At 44.9% G+C, this 19636-nt stretch overlaps 2 protein-coding genes across 13 annotated transcripts in view; one reads left to right on the top strand and one right to left on the bottom strand.

Annotated features, from left to right (window-relative positions):
* parga (poly (ADP-ribose) glycohydrolase a) overlaps positions 1-828 on the bottom strand; it is a 179411-nt gene extending 178583 nt beyond the window's left edge. For 2 of the 4 annotated variants that reach the window (XM_070865647.1, XM_070865648.1), the window contains exon 1: positions 77-447. In XM_070865647.1, coding sequence (XP_070721748.1) covers positions 77-212 — 136 coding nt within the window. In that variant the 5' untranslated portion in view covers positions 213-447. Of the gene's footprint in view, positions 1-64; positions 448-712 lie in introns of those variants that run through there. The other 2 variants (XM_070865649.1, XM_070865650.1) reach the window with 2 other exon arrangements.
* The window catches only part of rps24 (ribosomal protein S24), a 70062-nt gene that overhangs the window by 26360 nt on the left and 24066 nt on the right, over positions 1-19636 (top strand). The window contains exons 1-7 of one of the 9 annotated variants that reach the window (XM_070865657.1): positions 936-977; positions 6395-6460; positions 8703-8912; positions 9000-9110; positions 10539-10558; positions 12105-12138; positions 12376-12445. In XM_070865657.1, coding sequence (XP_070721758.1) covers positions 951-977; positions 6395-6460; positions 8703-8912; positions 9000-9110; positions 10539-10544 — 420 coding nt within the window. In that variant the 5' untranslated portion in view covers positions 936-950 and the 3' untranslated portion in view covers positions 10545-10558; positions 12105-12138; positions 12376-12445. Of the gene's footprint in view, positions 1-935; positions 978-1245; positions 1331-4038; positions 4058-4142; positions 4186-6394; positions 6461-8702; positions 8913-8999; positions 9111-10538; positions 10559-12104; positions 12139-12375; positions 12446-19636 lie in introns of those variants that run through there. The other 8 variants (XM_070865653.1, XM_070865660.1, XM_070865659.1 and 5 more) reach the window with 8 other exon arrangements.

The following is a 19636-nucleotide window of genomic DNA, read 5'->3' as shown; positions in this document are numbered from 1 at the left end:
GGCAGTCCCAGTCCCAGTCCCCCTCAGATGAATGTGCCAAAAGGTGAAGGACGGGGGGCCTTGCCTGGTTACAGACCTTTCCTGCGGACTAAAAGGCCAGTGTTTTTCCCCTCTGGCTGACTGGTGGTGGTGGAGGAGGAGGAGGAGAGCTGTCGAGGCGCTGGTGGGCAAACTTCCAGCCTGAATCTTTTGCTGGCAGGCCCTGCACTCATTATGGAGAGAGAGAGAGAGAGGAGATTGGGGGGGGGGGGGGGAAGTTAATTAAAATAATTCAAATCACCCCAACCAACCACACACACAAAAAAAAATAAGTAAAGCAAGGTGGGGAGGGAAGATGAGAGAGGGGGCGAAGGGGCGGGGGGGTTTGTTGTTGTCATGCTCCAGAGACGGGAGTCAGGCTTCGACCGGGATACTAGGCCGCGAGTGGAGAACTTGCCGCAAAATGGCGGCGGCGGCTCCAAGATGGCGGCGGACGGCTAGCGGACGGCCAAGTCTCGCGATGGCTGCGCGCGCGAGGGGCGCACGGGCCGCAGCGGCTGATGTTTCCAGAAGCCCCCCTTTCCTCTCACCCCCGGGTGACGGGCGGCCGGCGGAGAGGGATGGAAGGGGGATTGCTGGCGCTCCCCGCTCCCCTACCGCGGCTTCAACAAACACAAGTTGATCCATCTCCGGTTTTATTATTTTCTTCTTGTAAATCTAAATATGTATAAACCTGTCACGTCCGCCTCCCCGGCATTGTCGCTTTTGGATGATCGCCGCCTGCTGCCGCTTTCCAACGCTCACCCCGGTCCCGTCTTTTTTTTTCTCTCCAGTCGCCCAGCGCTTGTAGTTCCCCAACCGCGGGGCGGAGCCGGAGCCGAACGGGCTGCAGCCGAGGCGGGGACTACAAATCCCGGCATGCGTCGCCGCCGGCTGGTCGAGGGGCGGGGAGCGCCATGAATGACAGCTGAATGCGCCACTGGGCGAGAGGGCGTGGGGTACGTCACGGAAGGGGCGGGTGCTGTCAGCTTGCAGTAAACCCTCCAAGCATTGCAATGGATTTGTGCCAGACAAATAAATGTTGTTGACCTTATCCTCCTGCCAACTCTTTATTCCTTCAGCAAATAATGCCGATTTTGATTTTCGTTAAGTAATAACCAAAAATAACTTTTTTATTAGATTCCTGTGCTTTTTTATACACTTCAGTTTCGTCCTGTGGGTTGACACCCTTCCACTGAATTTAATTCCTGTCACTTCCTGGTTCTTGCCAATCTCAATTATTGATCAATCCACCTGACTTATGGAGTTGGCATTTGGAAAAAGAGCAAGGAAGATTATCGGCAATAATCAGGCAATATATTTTCTGTATTGTTCCCAAAGTATCTGTCAAGTGATATGCTGGGTGAACAAATGGTAGATCTGTTTCCAAACCTGGGTATTTGGACAACTTTGTTCAGTCAAATTTTATATCTCAATTTGCGTACATACCGTTTTCTTCATGCATGGTCACTAGGAGTGACGGGAGTGTTTTCGTCAAATGTATTTCCGTAGCTCGACTGAGAGTTGCATTGTGTTCAAAGAGTTTGTCAAGAGATGCTGCTGTGATGATATGACGGATGGTCACTGATCTCTTAACACACCCTTCAAATTTCAAAGAAGAACAATGTTACGCAATGAAAAACTTACCATGTAAAGTATTATCTTAATTAAAAAATATATTTTTCTAGTTAATCTGAATTGCAACTTTTCTCAAACATCATCATCATAGGCAGCCCCTCGGAATCGAGGAAGACTTACTTCCACTCTTAAAATGAGTCCTTAGGTGGCTGAACAGTCCAATATGAGAGCCACAGTCCCTGTCACAGATGGGACAGATAGTCGTTGAGGGTAAGGGAGGGTGGGATAGATTTGCTGCACACTCTTTCCGCTGCCTGCGCTTGATTTCTGCATGCTCTCGGCGCCCTCCCGGATGCATTTCCTCTACTTAGGGTGGTCTTTGACCAGGGACTCCCAGGTGTCGGTGGGGATGTTGCACTTTATCAGGGAGGCTTTGAGGGTGTCAAACGGGCAGAGGAAACGTTACAAGGACACCCTCTCAAACAACCTACTGGTGAGCTCGAAGGGAACTGCTCTACTGAAGTTTGTGGCTCTTTAGTTAGGAAAGAGTGGCAGATTGCATTTTTAATAATATTGACACGACTCAATTCTAAGACTCACAGTGCATCTAAAAGGTCCAGCTAACTGCCGAAGCAATTTTTGAACCAGAGTTCGCATTGAACTGTAGTTATTCTCCATCCAATGCAATGGCCATACAGCATGTGAAACAGCCTTCTGAGGGTACCTGACTCCTGAATTAAATAAAGACTTGCATCTATATAGCAGCTTTCAACTCTTTTTGGGGAGTACAAGATAACATTAGATCGAGTGCCCCCCGATCTGGGGGACACTCCAGATACTTATGACAGCCCTCTTTTTTTTGTTTTTTTTGGGGGGTTTTTTGTATTTTTGTAGGGGTTTTTTTTGTGGTTTTTTTTAGGGCATTAAAATTCCACATTTGACAAGTGCCCCCTATAAAAGGGGAGGGGGACACTAAAAATATAGCAGCTTTCATGACCGTAGGATATCCCACAGCACTTTGCAATCAATTAAGTACTTTTTGAAGTGTAGTTACTTTTGAAATGTTGAAAACACAGAGCCAATTTGCACACAGCAAGATCCTACAATAGCAATGTGATAATGACCAGATAATTTGTTTTTTTAAGGTGTTGGTTGAAGGATAAATGTTGACCTGGAGAACTGTACTCCCCTTCTTCGAAATAGTGTCATCGGATCTTTTGCATTCACCTGAGAGAGCAGACAAGGCCTCGGTTTTAAGCCACTGGAGTGTCAGCCGAGGTTTGTGCCCAAGACTCTGAAGTAGGACTTGAACCCACAACCTTCTGACTCTATCAGACACTCAGTACTATTTTAAGAAGAACAGGGGAGTTATCCCCGATATCCTGGCCAATATTTATCCCACAACCAACATCACTAAAACAGATTATCTGATTATTACCACATTGCTGTTTGTGGGACCTTGCTGTTCGGAATTTGGCTGTCGCTTTTCCTACATTAAAACATTGACTACACTTCAAAAAAGTGCTATCATTTAGATGAGATAGTAAACGGAGGCCCTCAGGTGGACGTAAAAGATCCCATGGCACTATTTCGAAGTACAGCAGGGAAGTTATCACTGGTGCCTTGGCCAATATTTATCCCTCAATCAACATAACAAAAACAGATTATCTGGTCATTATCACATTGCTTTTTGTGGGAGCTTGCTGTGTGCAAATTGGATGCCACGTTTCCTACATTAAAACAGTGACTACACTTCAAAAAAGTACTTTGTAAAGCGCTTCAGGACATCTGGTGGTCGTGAAAGGTGCTATTTAAATGCAAGTCTTTTTTAAAACCCACCACTTTGACCAAGCTTTTGCCCCAATATCTCCTTATGCAGCTCAGTGTCAAATTTTGTCTTATAACCGTCCCTGTGAATCGCTTTGGGACATTTCACTTTGTGAAAGATGCAATCCCTGGCCTAAGAGAGCTCAAAGTGGATGAGAAGCACCTGGGAAGGCACCGAACACTTTTAAGTCTCTTCGGCGAGCAAGCAGAAGCCAAGCGCAAACAGCGGAAGGAGCCCACGGCAACCCAAACACCCCACCCACCCGTCCCTTCAACCACCACCTGCCGCACCTGTGGCAGAGACTGTAGACCCCTGCGTCGGTCTCATCAGTCACCTGAGAACATATTAGTGTGGAAGCAAGTCATCCTCGACACCCAAGGGACATGATGGGCAGAATGGCCTCCTGTGTTATATGATAGTGAAAACATACAGTCAGCAACGTAAGAGAAAATAAAACAGGCATGCACTTCCTGCAAATATCTGTATGTGTGTCTTTTTTTAAAAATTACAAATGTTAAAAAGTGTGAGGCAAATATCAGGCAGTTGCGTGGCCCGCCCTCCAGCGCTTATGATTGACAGGCGTGGGGTCCTCATTCCTTTTCCGAGCCCTGGACCGAGGCGGCAGCAAAGATGGTGAGAAACAGCCGGGAGAATTCGTTCAAAATCACCGCCATCCGCGGCCATCTGCCCTCGGGTCGTGGGCCGAGGGCTGACGGAGTGTACGCCGAGTGAAATGGCCGATGTATTTTTCATGTAACCCGGTCTGTTTATTTACCAAATGTCATAAACTAGGAAAGGTGTCTCTCGGGCCCGCGGGGCCTGTGCTCAGCAGCAAGCAGCAGAGAGCTCGCCTTTAGTAATGCTCGGTTTGGATGTTAAGTGTGTGCCAAGCCCTTGTGGCAGAATGTGACTCTCGGGTAGTTTTGTGTTTCTGTCGTTCCAGCTCCTCCTGGCTGAAGGGTGCCAGCACTGGTCTAACTTATGGAGGTGTTTATATGTCAACCAAGTTAACTTGCAGCCTCCCTCATTTGGACTGAGAACCAGGGATATTAAGAGTGCAGTCATGCTACCACTTTCATAATATAAAGTGATCTGGGGGCTGCCAAAAGTAGCGCTACATTCTCTAGGGACTGTTGGTTACTGTGAGTGCACTCCAATCAGTCTAGAATAACTTACTTCAGTTTGTTTCCCAAATAGAAAGTACCCGTGTTGCATTTATATAGTGACTTTCACGAGCATCGGATGTCCCAAAGCACTTTACAACCAATGAAGTACTTTTTTTGAACTGGCAGTCGCTGTTGTAATGTAGGATACGCGGCACAGCAAGCTCCCACAAATAGCAATGTGATAATGACCAGATAATCTGTTTTTTTTAGTTCTGTTGATTTGAGGGATAAATATTGGCCGAGACACCGGGGATAACGTACCCCCTGTTCTAGTTCGAAATAGTGACGTGGGATCTTTTGAGTACACCTGAGACACCAGGCGGGGCCTTCGTTTAACGTCTCATTTGAAAGGTGGCACCTCCGACAGTGTCGCACTCCCCTCAGTACTGCACATGGTGTCAGCTGAGATTTTTGGTGCTGAAGTCTCTATAGAGTGGGGCTTCTACCTTCTGACTCGCACGAGGGTGCTACTATGAGCCACTATAGGGGCAAAAAACTATGCGATCGTATGGATTTTTTGGGGGTCATCGCCTTTAACAACAATGCCATCTTTAATATATGGATGCAGAGCGGTAAATTAAGAGTTGGGAGAGTCTGGTTGAAATAAGGTTTTAAGAGTCTTTTAAATGGGGATAGACATAATCAAGCAAAAAAGATTTACGGCAGGAATTCTAGAGAATAGGACCAAGGTGGCTGAAGGTTCTGTCATGGTTTCATACAGGCAAATGAGGCAGACGAGGTTGTCTCTGGTTGAGTGGGGTTCTAACTGAGACATGGGCAGAGGAGGATGGCGATGGTGGAATTTTGGATGAGTTGGCTGTACCTGAGGAGCAGAACATTGAAGGAAATCGAGTCTTGAGGTGACAAAAACACAGACAGAAGTTCCATCAGTGGGAGTGAGGTAGGGATGGAGGTGGACAATAATTGCGGAGGGGATCTAAGTTAGGAAGTGGGGTTTGACTCTAAGCTAATCATCAAACAGGACACTAATAATGTACTGAGGTTCAGATTGAGCAAGTATCCTAGAAGAGCGATGAAGTTGGGGGTGAGGGGAAGTTTACGCAGTTCAATGTAGGAGATGAAAAGGATGGGCGTGTGTCTCCTCACTTGGGAAAAGTTCTGACATGTCTTTACTTAGACTGATTATCAGACATCATCAACAGAGTCGGTGATGAGGTTGTTGGTCGAAGTGTATCTCCAGTGTTGCTGGTAGATGAACGTTAGTTTGCCTTTGTTGCTCCAGTATTTGTCTTGTCTAGTTCCTGCGTAAAAGAAAGACTTGCATTAATACCTGTGTAGCACCTTTTGTGATCTTGGGGCGTTGCAAAGTGCCTTACAACCAATTAAGTACTTTTTTGAAATGTAGTCACTGTTGTAATGTAGGAAACATGGCAAGATCTCACAAACAGCAAAGCAATAATGGCTAGATAATCTGTGATTTTTGGTTGTGGGGTAAATATTGGCTAGGACACCAGGGCGAATCCGGCTTGCCCTTCTTTGAAATAGTGCCATGGGATCTTTTACATCCACCTGGGAGACCAGTGAGGACCTCGGCTTAATGTCCCATCCAAAAGATGGCACCTCCGACGTGCAGCACTCGCTCAGCACTGCACTGGAGTGTCAGCTTAGACGATGTGCTCAATTCCTTGGAATGGGACTTGAACCCACGACCTGACTCGGGCGAGAGTGCTGCCACTGAGCCACGGCTGATCTTGCTAGCTGCAAATGGTATTCCGGTTTATTGTTCAGAGCTAACTTTTGTGAGCTCAACGTCTTCTAAATGTTTGCTGTTTCTGCATTGTAGAACGACACCGTGACCGTCCGAACCAGAAAGTTTATGACAAACCGCTTGCTGCAACGCAAGCAAATGGTGAGTAGAGATGTTTACTATTCCCTTTGTCTATTATTTGTTATATTTCCATAAGGCAACTTTCTCCCTCTCGCGCATACTGGTATCAATACCATTGTTGTCGGTGCTCGTCTGAACTTACTTCTTGGTTTCAAAATTCTGATCCTTATTTTCAAGCCCCTCCCTATCTCTGTAATCTCCTCTAGCCCTACACCCCATCCCCCCCCCCTCCCCCCCCCCCCCCGGCGGGAGATATCTGCGCTCCTCTAATTCTACTCTCTTGAGCATCCATGATTATAATCGTTCCACCATTGCTGGCTGTGCCTTCTGTTGCCTGGGCCCTAAGCTCTGAAACTCCCTCCCTAAACCTCTCCGCCTCTCTTTCCTCCTTCAATGAGCTCCTTAAAACCTGCTTCTTCGACACAATCTTTGGTGGCCGTGCCTTCAGCTGCACCGGCTCTAAACTCTGGAATTCCCTTCCGAAACCCCTCTGCTCCTTAGAGTCTACCTCTTTGACCAAGCTTTTGGTCACCTGCCCTAATTTCTCCTTATGCAGCTCGGTGTCAAATTTTTTGTCTTGTAAAACTCATGTGAAGCACCTTGAGATGTTTCACTATGTTAAAGGCGCTATATAAATACAAGTTGTTGTTTCTCCAAAACTGTAAGCATATGGTCCTATACATTGTTCTGCTTCGCTGTGACCTCGTTGAAATTGTGACATCATACTGTCCCTATTTCAGCTTATTCTTTACGGTCTCCTGTGGAATGCCTTATCCTCACTCTTCCCTTTTTTCACTACAGTTTTCAGTATTTGCAGAACCAAAACTTAGTGTTGCCTCCTCAATTCTGTTGCTTCCTGCTTTACCTTGTTTGCTACTCTTGTCCAACATGGTGGCTGTGGCCAAGTTTACAAATGAAAAGGAAAATTGTATCTGTGGGAGCCTGAATATAATCAGCAGATGGGTACATAGTTCAGAGTTCTGTCCCCTTGAGATAGTTGGCAAACATCTTTTAAACTCCTTTTTAAAATAATGTATCTGTTTACAGGTTTGCATCAGTGTTGGGGAACTCTTGTCGGTTAGCCACTGTTTGGCTGCGATGGTCAGGCCTGTTTGTGCAGGTTTAACGTGGATGTCTTTTTTTTACTCATTCCCCTTCTCAAAATCGCTACATTCTGAGCTTTTTCACTTTAAAGGTGAAACAACCGCTTGCTCCCTCTGGGACTTCATTGCTTGTGATTGAAGTTTGGGTTCGCAGGGGGAAACGGTTGAACTGACTTTTGTGGTGCAAAAGCAACAATAAACTACAGGAATAAAAACATAGAAAGCAGGAGTAGGCCATTCGGCCCTTCAAGCCTGCACTGCCATTCAATATGATCGTGGCTGATCATTCAACCTCAGTGCCCCTTTCCTGCTTTCTCTCCATACCCCTTGATCCCTTTGGCCGTAAGGGTCGTATCTAACTCCCGGTAATGTTGAATTGTGATCGCCTTGCTGTTTGAGTTAATTGTGTATTCTCCATAGTATGAAGGGGAGGATGTGATGCAGTGGGTTAGAACAATCTCTTCACATCAGTGTTTATCAGCCAGGGCTCCTGAAACTCATGATGCCCCTTTTGTGCAAATGAGAAAACCGTCAGTTAAGTAGCGGTCTCATTCAGTCTCAATATTCCCTGCTTCACACTGGTGGTGCTTTTCTACCTCCTTTGGACAGAGTCGAGGGAACTTGCCACACGTCATTGATTTATATCTACTCTCAATGTTCCCTGTAAGCTGCGCTTTGTTCTGCGCCGCTTGTTACGTTTTAGTGCACGGTCCCATTAAATTTCTGCGCCTGTGCGATATTTACACGGAGAAGCTGGTGAGCAACCTGCACGGGATCTTTCCCATTACAGCTCGGCTTCGCAGCTTGGAGGGAACATTGTCTACTATATATTGCTGTTTGCTGTTTTCTGTACCCTCTCCCCTGAAGCTTAAAAACAATGCCATCCGCCGCACCTGTGTGTCAGGTTGGTAAGATGAGACCACAGTCTGGATCGCTATTGCCTTAATATCTTCCTCCTGTTGAGTTCATTCCCTTCTAATATTGGGAGCTCGCTGGGTATTGAGAGGGGAAGGCCTGTGCTTTCTGACATTGGCAATACCTCTTGGTACAGCACCATGTGCCTCTGGGCCATTGTGAGAATCTCAGTTCATTTTGTTGAAATTTATGGGATGAATTTCAATGCTGTACTCACCCGCAAATCTTCCGCTTTTTTGGAACAGGTTGTCGATGTCCTCCACCCCGGCAAAGCCACCGTCCCCAAGACAGAAATTAGAGAAAAGTTGGCAAAAATGTACAAAACGACGCCAGACGTTGTGTTTGTCTTTGGCTTCCGGACGCAATTTGGTGGCGGCAAAACGACAGGATTTGCAATGGTCTACGACTCCTTGGATTACGCCAAGAAGAATGAACCCAAGCACAGGCTGGCGAGGGTGAGCGTGCAAATTATCCGCCTCGACGGGTGTTTCCGGGGTGCTTGCTTCCATATTCTTTACTGATCGGTGCCCGTTGTGTTTCAGCACGGCCTGTTGGAGAGGAAGAAGGTTTCCAGGAAACAGCGAAAGGAACGCAAGAACAGAATGAAGAAAGTCCGGGGTACAGCTAAAGCTAACGTCGGTGCTGGCAAGAAGGTATGAAAGCTGTGGTCGGCAAAATACAGTGCTGCTTTGTATTGATGTTTCATAAATTTAGGTTTTTGTTTGAACTATTTCCATTTGAGAGCTTCATGTTTCAGTTTTGTCCTTTTTTTGTTCATGTTATCTTTTTTTGTCTTCTGGACAACAGAAGGTAATTAATACTGGTTTTGTGTGTGTGTGTGTGTGTGTGTGTGTAGGTGCTTTAGTGTTCTGTTTACTAATTCGTTTGGCTTTTCTGGCAGCTACATAGAATCGCTGGTATTTATACCTGATTGTTGTAGCCTGGCATTTGATGTAAATGCCATTTTTCCTACTGCCTCGCACCCCCTTAGGTCGCATGTTTTAAAATGATGAGCTTCTCAAACCCCCATCAAAGTAGTCTTCACTCTGAAGCTGCTTATTGATGCAGCTTGGCACAGGGGTGTGTGAACATGGCCCAGAAGCCACTGATCCAGCTTGCAAAGCTCCTGATGGTTCTGTGCGCCAGCTTTGAGTTTCGGGGCTAGGCAGACTGGAAAGGGCTACTCACGGGCTTTTATCCAACAGTTGAAGCTTCCAAGTTTTCAGGTTTTGTGGGTGGGCGAAGCTGCTTCTTGTTTACGTGGCCTCTTTTTTTTTAAATTTCCCCACCCCCTCCCCAGTCTTGCTTTTTTCTATGGGGGCTTACATTATTCTTAAGAACATAAACATAAGAAATAGGAGCAGGACTAGGCCATTTGGCTCCTCGAGCTCCGCCATTTAATGGCTGATCTGATCTTGGGCTCAACTTCACTTCCCTGCCTGCTCCCCATAACCCTTGACTCCCTCATCCTTCAAAAATTTGTCTATCTCCAGAATTCCAAAGATTCATGACCCTCAGAGAAGAAATTTCTCTCATTTCCGTTTTAAATGGGCGAACCCTTATTCTGAAACTATGTCCCCTAGTTCTAGATTCCCCCACGAGGGGAAACATCCTCTCTGCATCTACCCTGTCAAGCCCCCTCAGAATCTTATACTTTTCAATAAGATCACATCTCATCCTAAACTCCAATGAGTATAGGCCCAACCTGCTCAACTTTTCTTCATAAGACAACCCCTTCATCTCTGGAATCATAGTTAAATGCCATTCACTCATTGTGTACATCTAATACCAGCTCCAAAAGATTGGACACCCTTGGCTTAGAGTTTATTCTAGTTTCTTTGTCAGCCAAACTAGAACTCACCAGCAAGCTAAATGCTTGAGTGTTTGGTGTGACTTTGTGCCATAAAGTAGTTAGTGAGTCCTTCCTCCTCTTTGTTGTGAGTTTGGTATATAATCCTCCACTGTTTGTTACTGGTTACTGATAGCTATGTTTTCAGAGTTGTTTGTCTGGTTTATTCCTTTATCTCAGTCATTAACTTTGTTTTGCCTTTCTTGTTGTTCTTGTGGATTTTGTCCTTCAGAAATGAAGCATCTGTGGCAGGTACTGGAATCTAAGCATGAAGGTGGTGATACAATCTGCACGTCACTTAGATTTGCCCTGCATATTTAGCTGTGTTGCTTACTGGTTCCCTGCTTGGTGCTTTGCATGTTTGCTGTGTTTCACAGATTTGTTGCGTCTTTATGATTAAATCAGTCTCGCCTTTTGACGATTTTTCTTTTTTAATTAAAAATGCACACGTGCTCCATCTGGTGGTCATTGCGAAGTGGTTCACTCAAACTTTGCAACATAAAAGGTTAAAGCTCAACTTTTTGAGCTAGTTACTGAAGCTTGATCAGAGCTTCAGATGTGCTTAAAGTACACAAAATAGCTTCAGTCGAGGTATGCATCACGGTAGTTGAAAAAAAGCATCACTTAAAATGCAATGTGGAAGGGTTGGAAAAGACTCCATATTCATGGAACAAGTCAATATCTGCGAACCATGTCACCAACGTTTATATTGGGTATGCAAAAGGAAAGGGGCTGTCCTGAGGTTTGATTTAAATGTGAAAATAAGCTCGACGCATGATTTAACTTCACATCATAGCTAAACGCAGTGCTATTTGAGATTTATTTATAAAGCTTGATTTATCTGCAATGCATTTTGAATCTATGCTTGGTATGGAATCACAATCAAGGCTTTGAATCCTTTGCTTTCTGTGGCACATATGGGCATTATAGTTGTTTTTTTTCTTGGCGAGTGTTTAGAAGCCAACAATATCTCACTATTTCTAAACTTTGTTTAAATTAAGTCTAGAGAATCAGTCTCCTGCAGAGTGCAACAGGTTTCATTTCTCATGAAATGTTGCATTGCTCTGTCACTGTTGAATTTTCCCCCGCTCAAGCCTATACAGTCAAGCCTATAATTTCAGTAGTATGTCTTAAAACAAAGTTGCCTGTTCCTGCAAAATTTTCACTGCCAGAATTTGTCAAGTGCATGATTTTAATCACTAATTTTAAACGGAATTGATTCATATCGTGGCATCGTACATTGGAGCTCACTTTTGGGGTTGTAATTTAGATTGATGCCTGTGAATGACTCTTCCACTTTCATTCCTTCCCTTCGAGTTCATTTGTTTTTTTGTGCAGAGATAAGCGGTGATGGGGTACACATTTTCTCCCTCAGTTCACCTCGCTTCCACCCATCCTGTTCTGGAGAGAGTTGCACCTTTTGATTGAGATATTTTTGTAATGCCTGGAACCCAAAATGAGTGCAAAATGTCGTGTGCAACTAGGATATTGTGCACAATGTGGAGATGGGAATGATGGAAAATACGATCTCAGAATCGTTCGAGGATATTTTAAGTTTACAAAAGAAATAGGGTGCTCACATATTCTGGCTTCTAAGTGCTGTTTTGATCAGTAGCTAGCAGGCAGACTGCATCTACTCTGACGTTCTTGCAATCCCCATCTCTAAATAGCCTGTCACATCACCTCCCTGCAGCCTTTCAAGAAAACTCTTGGGGCTTTGCTACCAAAATTATAAAAGAACTTGAAATATTGCTCTTGTAAATGGCTAATTTTTTTTGCTTTGTTTTATTTGCTGCAGTAACTTGGGGAAAGACGTGAAAGTTTCTTGAAATGTGAGTATTTGACAATGCACTGACTGATCCTTGATTGCATTTCGGGTGGAAAAATACTGGTTCTTGCTCTAATGAAAATGTCACTGCCTGTTGCCTTGTAATAATTTGCAATGTTTTTTTGCTGCATAATTTGAAAATTATGTTTTGTAAGCATGAGTCCTTGATAACAGAAATGTCTGATAGATGATATAAGAGTGCAGACTTGAATATATTTTTTTCCTCTCTTTTTGCCAACAGGCTAAGTTATCCATGGATCACCACCTGTAATTATCTGTCTACGTGCTCAAATAAATTCTATAAAAAATGATATGCTGTCATCTTTTGGCTGTTCATGTGCAGAGTCTCCATGCCTGGATTCAGTGTGGTTGAGGATGTACGGAAAGCATGCTGACTTACACCTCCCAAACAAATCTTTCACTTGACTTTTCGTAAAGAATGTAAATCAGCTGTGTTGCCCAATACACAAATTCCAACAAATGGCAAATCTGTTTGTGGGGGAGGGGGGGAGCGCAAATTCATTATTAAACAGTATTCAGTTTAATTTCTGCCCATTATCAATGTAGATGAAATGAATTTTTGCATACGGCCTTTACTGTGTACCAGATGCTTTCATCCCATCAGTCTGGGCTGCGTTCTAAGTCAAGTCCAAAAGTTTGGTACAATCTATTGTACCAAATATGTTTAATCAATTTGTGAACTGCATTAGTAGCTGGAATTGAGCAGGCAATTAGAGCCTGACCAGACTGATAATTGCCTCCTTTTTAAACCTGGCTCGTATCCGCTTTGTATCCCCCAACAACTGGTATCCCATCCTGTCCTGAGTGCCATGACTCGCCTCCACCACCTGACTGCTGTGCCTACTTAAAGTGGATGGTCGATTTTTTAAAAATTTGTGAACAATTATGTGGAGTATTTAACTATCCAGTCGTTGCCAGATAATCTCTTTCAGTGGTGTTTATTCCTGCCACGGTTACCTCGAGTACCTCATGGGTTTATCCATGGCACGCTCCTATATTTCATCTAAATGCTGACCCTTGGCATCATCCAGAAACACATCTGGTTCCACATGTACGCTTACAACACCTCCCCGCTAATGCCTCGGACTGCTTGTTTGACATCGTGTCCTGGATGGAATGGAATTTTTTCCAATTAAGCATTGAAAAGACTGAAGCCATTGTCTTCAGTCCTCGCCACAAACACTTCCCTAGCCACCGACTCGATTTCCCCCCCTCCCTGGCCACTGTTGCAGACCTAAGTAGACTGGTTTGCAATCTGTTGTATTTAGAGCTGATCTTCGGACCCAATACGTTCATCAGAGATGGCTTACTTCCAACTCTTAATATCTCCCGTCTCAGCCCATCTGCTGCTGACACCCTCTTCCATGTTGTTACCTTCAGACTCCACTATTCCAGGTCTCCAGTCTACTGCGCTTCATAAACTTGAGGCTCATCCAAAACTCTGCTAAATTGCACCAGGGGATTTGAGGGGGGGGGTTTCTTTACGCAGAGGGTTGTGGGGAAGTGGAGCTCGCTGCCTGGAAGAGTGGTGGATGCAGAAACCCTCACCACTTTTAAGAGATGGTTGGATGGGCACTTAAAGTGCAGTAACCTGCAGGGTTATGGACCTAGAGCTGGTAATTGGGATTAGACTGGATGACCTTTTGTTGGACAGAGCAGATATAATGGTAAATACTGCGGGGAATAGAATACAGCCAGGGTGATCTGGCCTAGTTGCGATCGCCTGGATAGGTCGGAGAGGAATTTTCCCAGATTTTTTTCTCCATAAATTGGCCTGGAATTTTATGGGTTTTTTGCGCCTCCCAGGAGATCACATGACTGGTTGGGGTGGAGTATAGAATGTTTTAATATAAGGGGTGTCGCAGTTGTGGTGAGGCGGATTGGTTGGGCTGGGTGCTCTTTGACTTTCCATCACTGTTCATAGGTTTATATGTAACCTTTAGGGCTGCTGACCAAGGGCCGTGTGACTCTTTGTCGGCTGGCGCGGACACGATGGGCCGGAATGACCGCCTTCTGCGCTGTAAATTTCTGTTTCTAAGTCCCATCGCCCCTGTGCTCGATTTCAAAATTCTCATTCTTCTTTTCAAATCCCTCCATGGCCTTGCTCCTCCCTATCACTGTAATCTCCAGTCCCGCAACCCCCCAAAATGTCTGCACTCTAATTCTGCCTTCTTGAGCATCCCTGATTATAATCTCTCAACCATTTGTGGCCGTGCCTTCTGTTGCCTCGACTCGAGCTCTGGAATTCCCTGCATTAGCCTCTACCTCTCGTTCCTCTTTCAAGACTCTCCTTAAAACCTATCTCTATGACCAAGCCTTTTTTCTTCTTCTGCCCTAATTTTGTCTTATGTGGCTTGGTGTCAAAAAAAATCTCAATACTCCTGTGAAGTGACTTGGGACATTTCACTACGTTAAAGGCGCCATATAAATACAAGTTGTCTACATTTGTTGCCGGTCGTGCTATACTTTGATTTTAAAATTTGCATCCTCATGTTCAAATCCTTCCATGGCCCTTGTCAGTGGAAAAGCTCCAGTTGTGTCCTGCATGAAATACTCACAGCATGAAGACTCTAAACACAGCAGCTGGCAAAAGATGAAATCGGCTCTGCGACGTGAGTATGTGGGACAGGTAGAATAATCTCACCATCTGATTTCCAGAGGGATGGTGTTCACAGGAAGCTTGAAACATAAGAATTAGGAACAGGAGTAGGCCATCTAGCCCCTCGAGCCTGCTCCGCCATTCATTGGCTGATCTGGTCGTGGACTCAGCTCCACTTACCCGCCCTCTCCCCGTGACCCTTAATTCCCTTATTGCTTAAAAATCTATCTTTGACTTGAAAACATTCAATGAGCTAGCCTCAACTGCTTCCTTGGGCAGAGAATTCCACAGATTCACAACCCTCTGGGAGAAGAAATTCTTTCTCAACTCTGTTTTAAATTGGCTCCTCCATATTTTGAGGCTGTGCCCCCTAGTCTCCCCCACCAATGGAAACAACCTCTCTGCCTCTATCTTGTCTATCCCTTTCATGATTTTAAATGTTTCTATAAGATCACCCCTCATCCTTCTGAACTCCAAGGAGTAATGACCCAGTCTACTCAATCTATCATCATAAGGTAACCCCCTCATTTCTCGAATCAGCCTAGTGAATCGTCTCTACCCCTTCCAAAGCTAGTATATCCTTCCTTAAGTAAGGTGACCAAAACTGCACGCAGTACTCCAGATGTGGCCTTACCAATACCTTATACAGTTGCAGCAACACCTCCCTGCTTTTGTACTCCATCCCTTTCGCAATGAAGGCCAACATTCCATTTGCCTTCCTGATTACCTGCTGCACCTGCAAACTAACCTTTTGGGATTCGTGCACAAGGACCCCCAGGTCCCTCTGCACCACAGCATGTTGTAATTTCTCCCCATTCAAATAATATTCCCTTTTACTGTTTTTTTTTTTTCCCCCCAAGGTGGATGACCTCACTTTCCGACATTGTATTCCATCTGCCAAACCTTAGCCCATTCGCTTAACCTATCCAAATCTCCTTGTAGCCTCTCTCAGTCCTCTACACAACCCGCTTTCCCACTAATCTTAGTGTCGTCTGCAAATTTTGTTGCACTACACTCTCTCCCCTCCTCTAGGTCATCTATGTATATTGTAAACAGTTGTGGTCCCAGCACTGATCCCTGTGGCACACCACTAACCACTGATTTCCAACCGGAAAAGGACCCATTTATCCCGACTCTCTGCTTTCTGTTCGCCAGCCAATTCTCTATCCATGCTAATACATTTCCTCTGACTCCGCGTACCTTAATCTTCTGCAGTAACCTTTTGTGTGGCACCTTATCGAATGCCTTTTGGAAATCTAAATACACCATATCCATCGGTGCACCTCTATCCATCATGCTCGTTATATCCTCAAAGAATTCCAGTAAGTTAGTTAAACATGATTTCCCTTTCATGAATCCATACTGCGTCTGCTTGATTGCACTATTCCTATCCAGATGTCCCGCTATTTCTTCCTTTAATAGTTTCAAGCATTTTCCCCACTACAGATGTTAAACTAACCGGCCTATAGTTACCTGCCTTTTGCCTGCCCCCTTTTTTTAAACAGAGGCGTTACATTAGCTGCTCTCCAATCCGCTGGTACCTCCCCAGAGTCCAGAGAATTTTGGTAGATTATAACACATGCATCTGCTATAACTTCCGCCATCTCTTTTAATACCCTGGGATGCATTTCATCAGGACCAGGGGACTTGTCTACCTTCAGTCCCATTAGTCTGTCCAGCACTACCTCCCTAGTGATAGTGATCATCTCAAGGTCCTCCCTTCCCAATTCCTATGACCAGCAATTTTTGGCATGGTTTTTGTGTCTTCCACTGTGAAGACGGAAGCAAAATAATTGTTTAAGGTCTCAGCCATTTCCACATTTCCCATTATTAAATCCCCCTTTTCATCTTCTAAGGGACCAACATTTACTTTAGTCACTCTTTTTCGTTTTATATATCTGTAAAAGCTTTTACTATCTGTTTTTATGTTTTGCACAAGTTTACCTTTGTAATCTATCTTCCCTTTCTTTATTGCTTTTTTAGTCATTCTTTGCTGTTGCTTAATATCTTCCCAATCCTCTCGTTTCCCACTAACCTTGGCCACCTTATACGCATTGGTCTTTGATTTGATACTTTCCTTTATTTCCTTGGTTATCCACGGCTGGCTATCTCTTCTCTTGCCGCCCTTTTTCACGAATATATTTTTGTTGCGCATTATGAAAGAGCTCCTTAAAAGTCCTCCACTGTTCCTCAATTGTGCCACCGTTTAGTCCTTGTTTCCAGTCTACTTTAGCCAACTCTGCCCTCATCCCACTGTAGTCCCCTTTGTTTAAGCATAGTACTCTCGTTTCTGACACAACTTTCTCATCCTCAATCTGTAATACAAATTCAACCATATTGTGATCACTCATTCCGAGAGGATCTTTTACGAGGAGATCGTTTATTTTTCCTGTTTCGTTACACAGGACCAGATCCAAAATGGCTTGTCCCTTGTAGGCTCTGTTACATACTGTTCTAAGAAACAATCCCGTATGCATTCTATGAATTCCTCCATATCCATTTGACCAATCGAAATGTAGGTTAAAATCCCCCATAACTACTGCCGTTCCTTTTTCACATGCCTCCATTATTCCCTTGATTATTGCCCGCCCCACCATGAAGTTATTATTTGGGGGCCTATAAACTACGCCGACCAGTGACTTTTTCCCCTTGCTATCTCTAATCTCCACCCACAATGATTCAACATTTTGTTCATTGGAGCCAATATCATCCCTCTCAACTGCCCTGATATCATCCCTTATTAACAGAGCTACCCCACCTCCCTTCCCTTCCTGCCTATCTTTCCGAATCGTCAGATACCCCTGTATGTTTAATTCCCAGTCCTGGCCACCTTACAACCATGTTTCTGTAATGGCCACCAAATCATACCCATTTGTAATGATTTGTGCTGTCAACTCATTTACTTTATTTCTAATGCTGCGTGCATTTAGGTAGAGTGTTTTCATCCTAGTTTTTAAACCATGATTTTTAGTTTTTACCCCTCCTGCAGCCCTTTTATATTCAGTGGTCCTTTTTGTTTCTTGCCTTTGGTTTCTCTGCCCTCCACTTTTACTCATCTCTTTTCTGTCTTTTGTTTTTGTCTCCTTTTTGTTTCCCTCTGTCTCCCTGTATTGGTTCCCATCCCCCTGCCATATTAGTTTAACTCCTCACCAACAGCACTAGCAAACACTCCCCCTAGGACATTGGTTCCGTTCCTGCCCAAGTGCAGACCGTCCGGTTTGTACTGGTCCCACCTCCCCCAGAACCTGTTCCAATGCCCCACGAATTTGAATCCCTCCCTGCTGCACCACTGCTCAAGCCACGTATTCATCTGTGCTATCCTGCGATTCCTACTCTGACTAGCACGTGGCACTGGTAGCAATCCCGAGATTACTACTTTTGAGGTCCTACTTTTTAATTTAACTCCTAGCTCCTTAAATTCGTCTCGTAGGACCTTATCCCTTTTTTTTACCTATGTCGTTGGTACCAATGTGCACCACGACAACTGGCTGTTCTCCCTCCCTTTTCAGAATGTCCTGCACTCGCTCGGAGACATCCTTGACCGTTGCACCATCCTGGACTCTTGATTGCGGCCGCAGAAACGCCTATCTATTCCCCTTATGATTGAATCCCCTATCACTATCACTCTCCCACTCTTTTTTTTATGCCCTCCTGTACAACAGAGCCAGCCACGGTGCCATGAACTTGGCTGCTGTTGCTCTCCCCTAATGAGTCATCTCCCTCAACAGCACTCAAAACAGTGTATCTGTTTTGCAGGGGTATGACCACAGGGGACCCCTGCACTACCTTCTTTGTACTACTCTTCCTGCTGGTCTTCCATTCCCTAGCTGGCTGTGGATCCTTCTCATGCGGTAAGACCAACTCACTACACGTGCCACTTATGTCATTCTCAGCATCATGGATGCTCCAGAGTGAATCCACCCTCAGCTCCAGTTCCGCAACGCGGTCCATCAGGAGATGGAGGCGGATACACTTCTTACACATGTAGTCGTAAGGGACACCGGAAGCGTCCCTGAGTTCCCACATGGCACAGGAGGAGCATATCACGTGACCTATCTCTCCTGCCATGCCTTAACCCTTAGATACCCTTAAATTGGTAATAACAATGCTACAGTTTACTTACTGATATAAAAATAAAAAGAAAAGCTACTCACCAATCACCAGCCAATCACTTACCCCATTGGCTGTGACGTCACCTTTTGATTCCTTTCTACTTCTTTTTTGCTTTCCCTCCCGCTGTAGCTGCACCGGTACGCCTTTTATAGGCCGCTCCGACGCTGCTCCCACCTCTCGCCAACTGCCGCTGACTCTCGAGCTCCCGCTGGGCCTTTTATAGGCCGCTCCGACGCTGCTCCCACCTCTCGCCAACTGCCGCTGACTCGAGCTCCCGCTGGGCCTTTTATAGGCCGCTCCGACGCTGCTCCCACCTCTCGCCAACATGCCTCAAAAGCACACAATTAAATGCCTTTTGGCCTGCACTTTTTACAGACTGCATGAATTATGCTCACGGAAAAAAGTAAACTGGCGTCCAGAATGTCTTGCCAACTTTATAGTGTTCATTGGTTGCCTTGGGCACGATATTTCCATGGTTCCAATGGCTCAGGTGGCATCTTGTTCCTCAGGGCATTGATTACTAACCCTTTTAATCATGGTTAATAACACATTCATACAGCTCTTTTACCCCCAAAGTTATGAACTGATATGAAATTACTTGCTTTAGCTAAGAGTATATTTCACGCATCCACTTCTTGGGTGGGAAGGAGGGAGAATGCTTCAAATTTTGCTGAAGTTTGTTAATTTTACCATTGTGAACTCCAGCCCTCCACTCAGTCCAAGTTAAATAATTTGCTTGAAGCTACATTGATAATTCTTTCAGCATTGA

This window comes from Pristiophorus japonicus, chromosome 22, assembly GCF_044704955.1.
Source record: "Pristiophorus japonicus isolate sPriJap1 chromosome 22, sPriJap1.hap1, whole genome shotgun sequence".
In the NCBI taxonomy this organism is placed as follows: Eukaryota; Metazoa; Chordata; class Chondrichthyes; family Pristiophoridae; genus Pristiophorus; species Pristiophorus japonicus.
The sequence above is the reverse complement of the archived record's forward strand: the minus strand, read 5'-3'. Positions and strand labels throughout refer to the sequence as shown.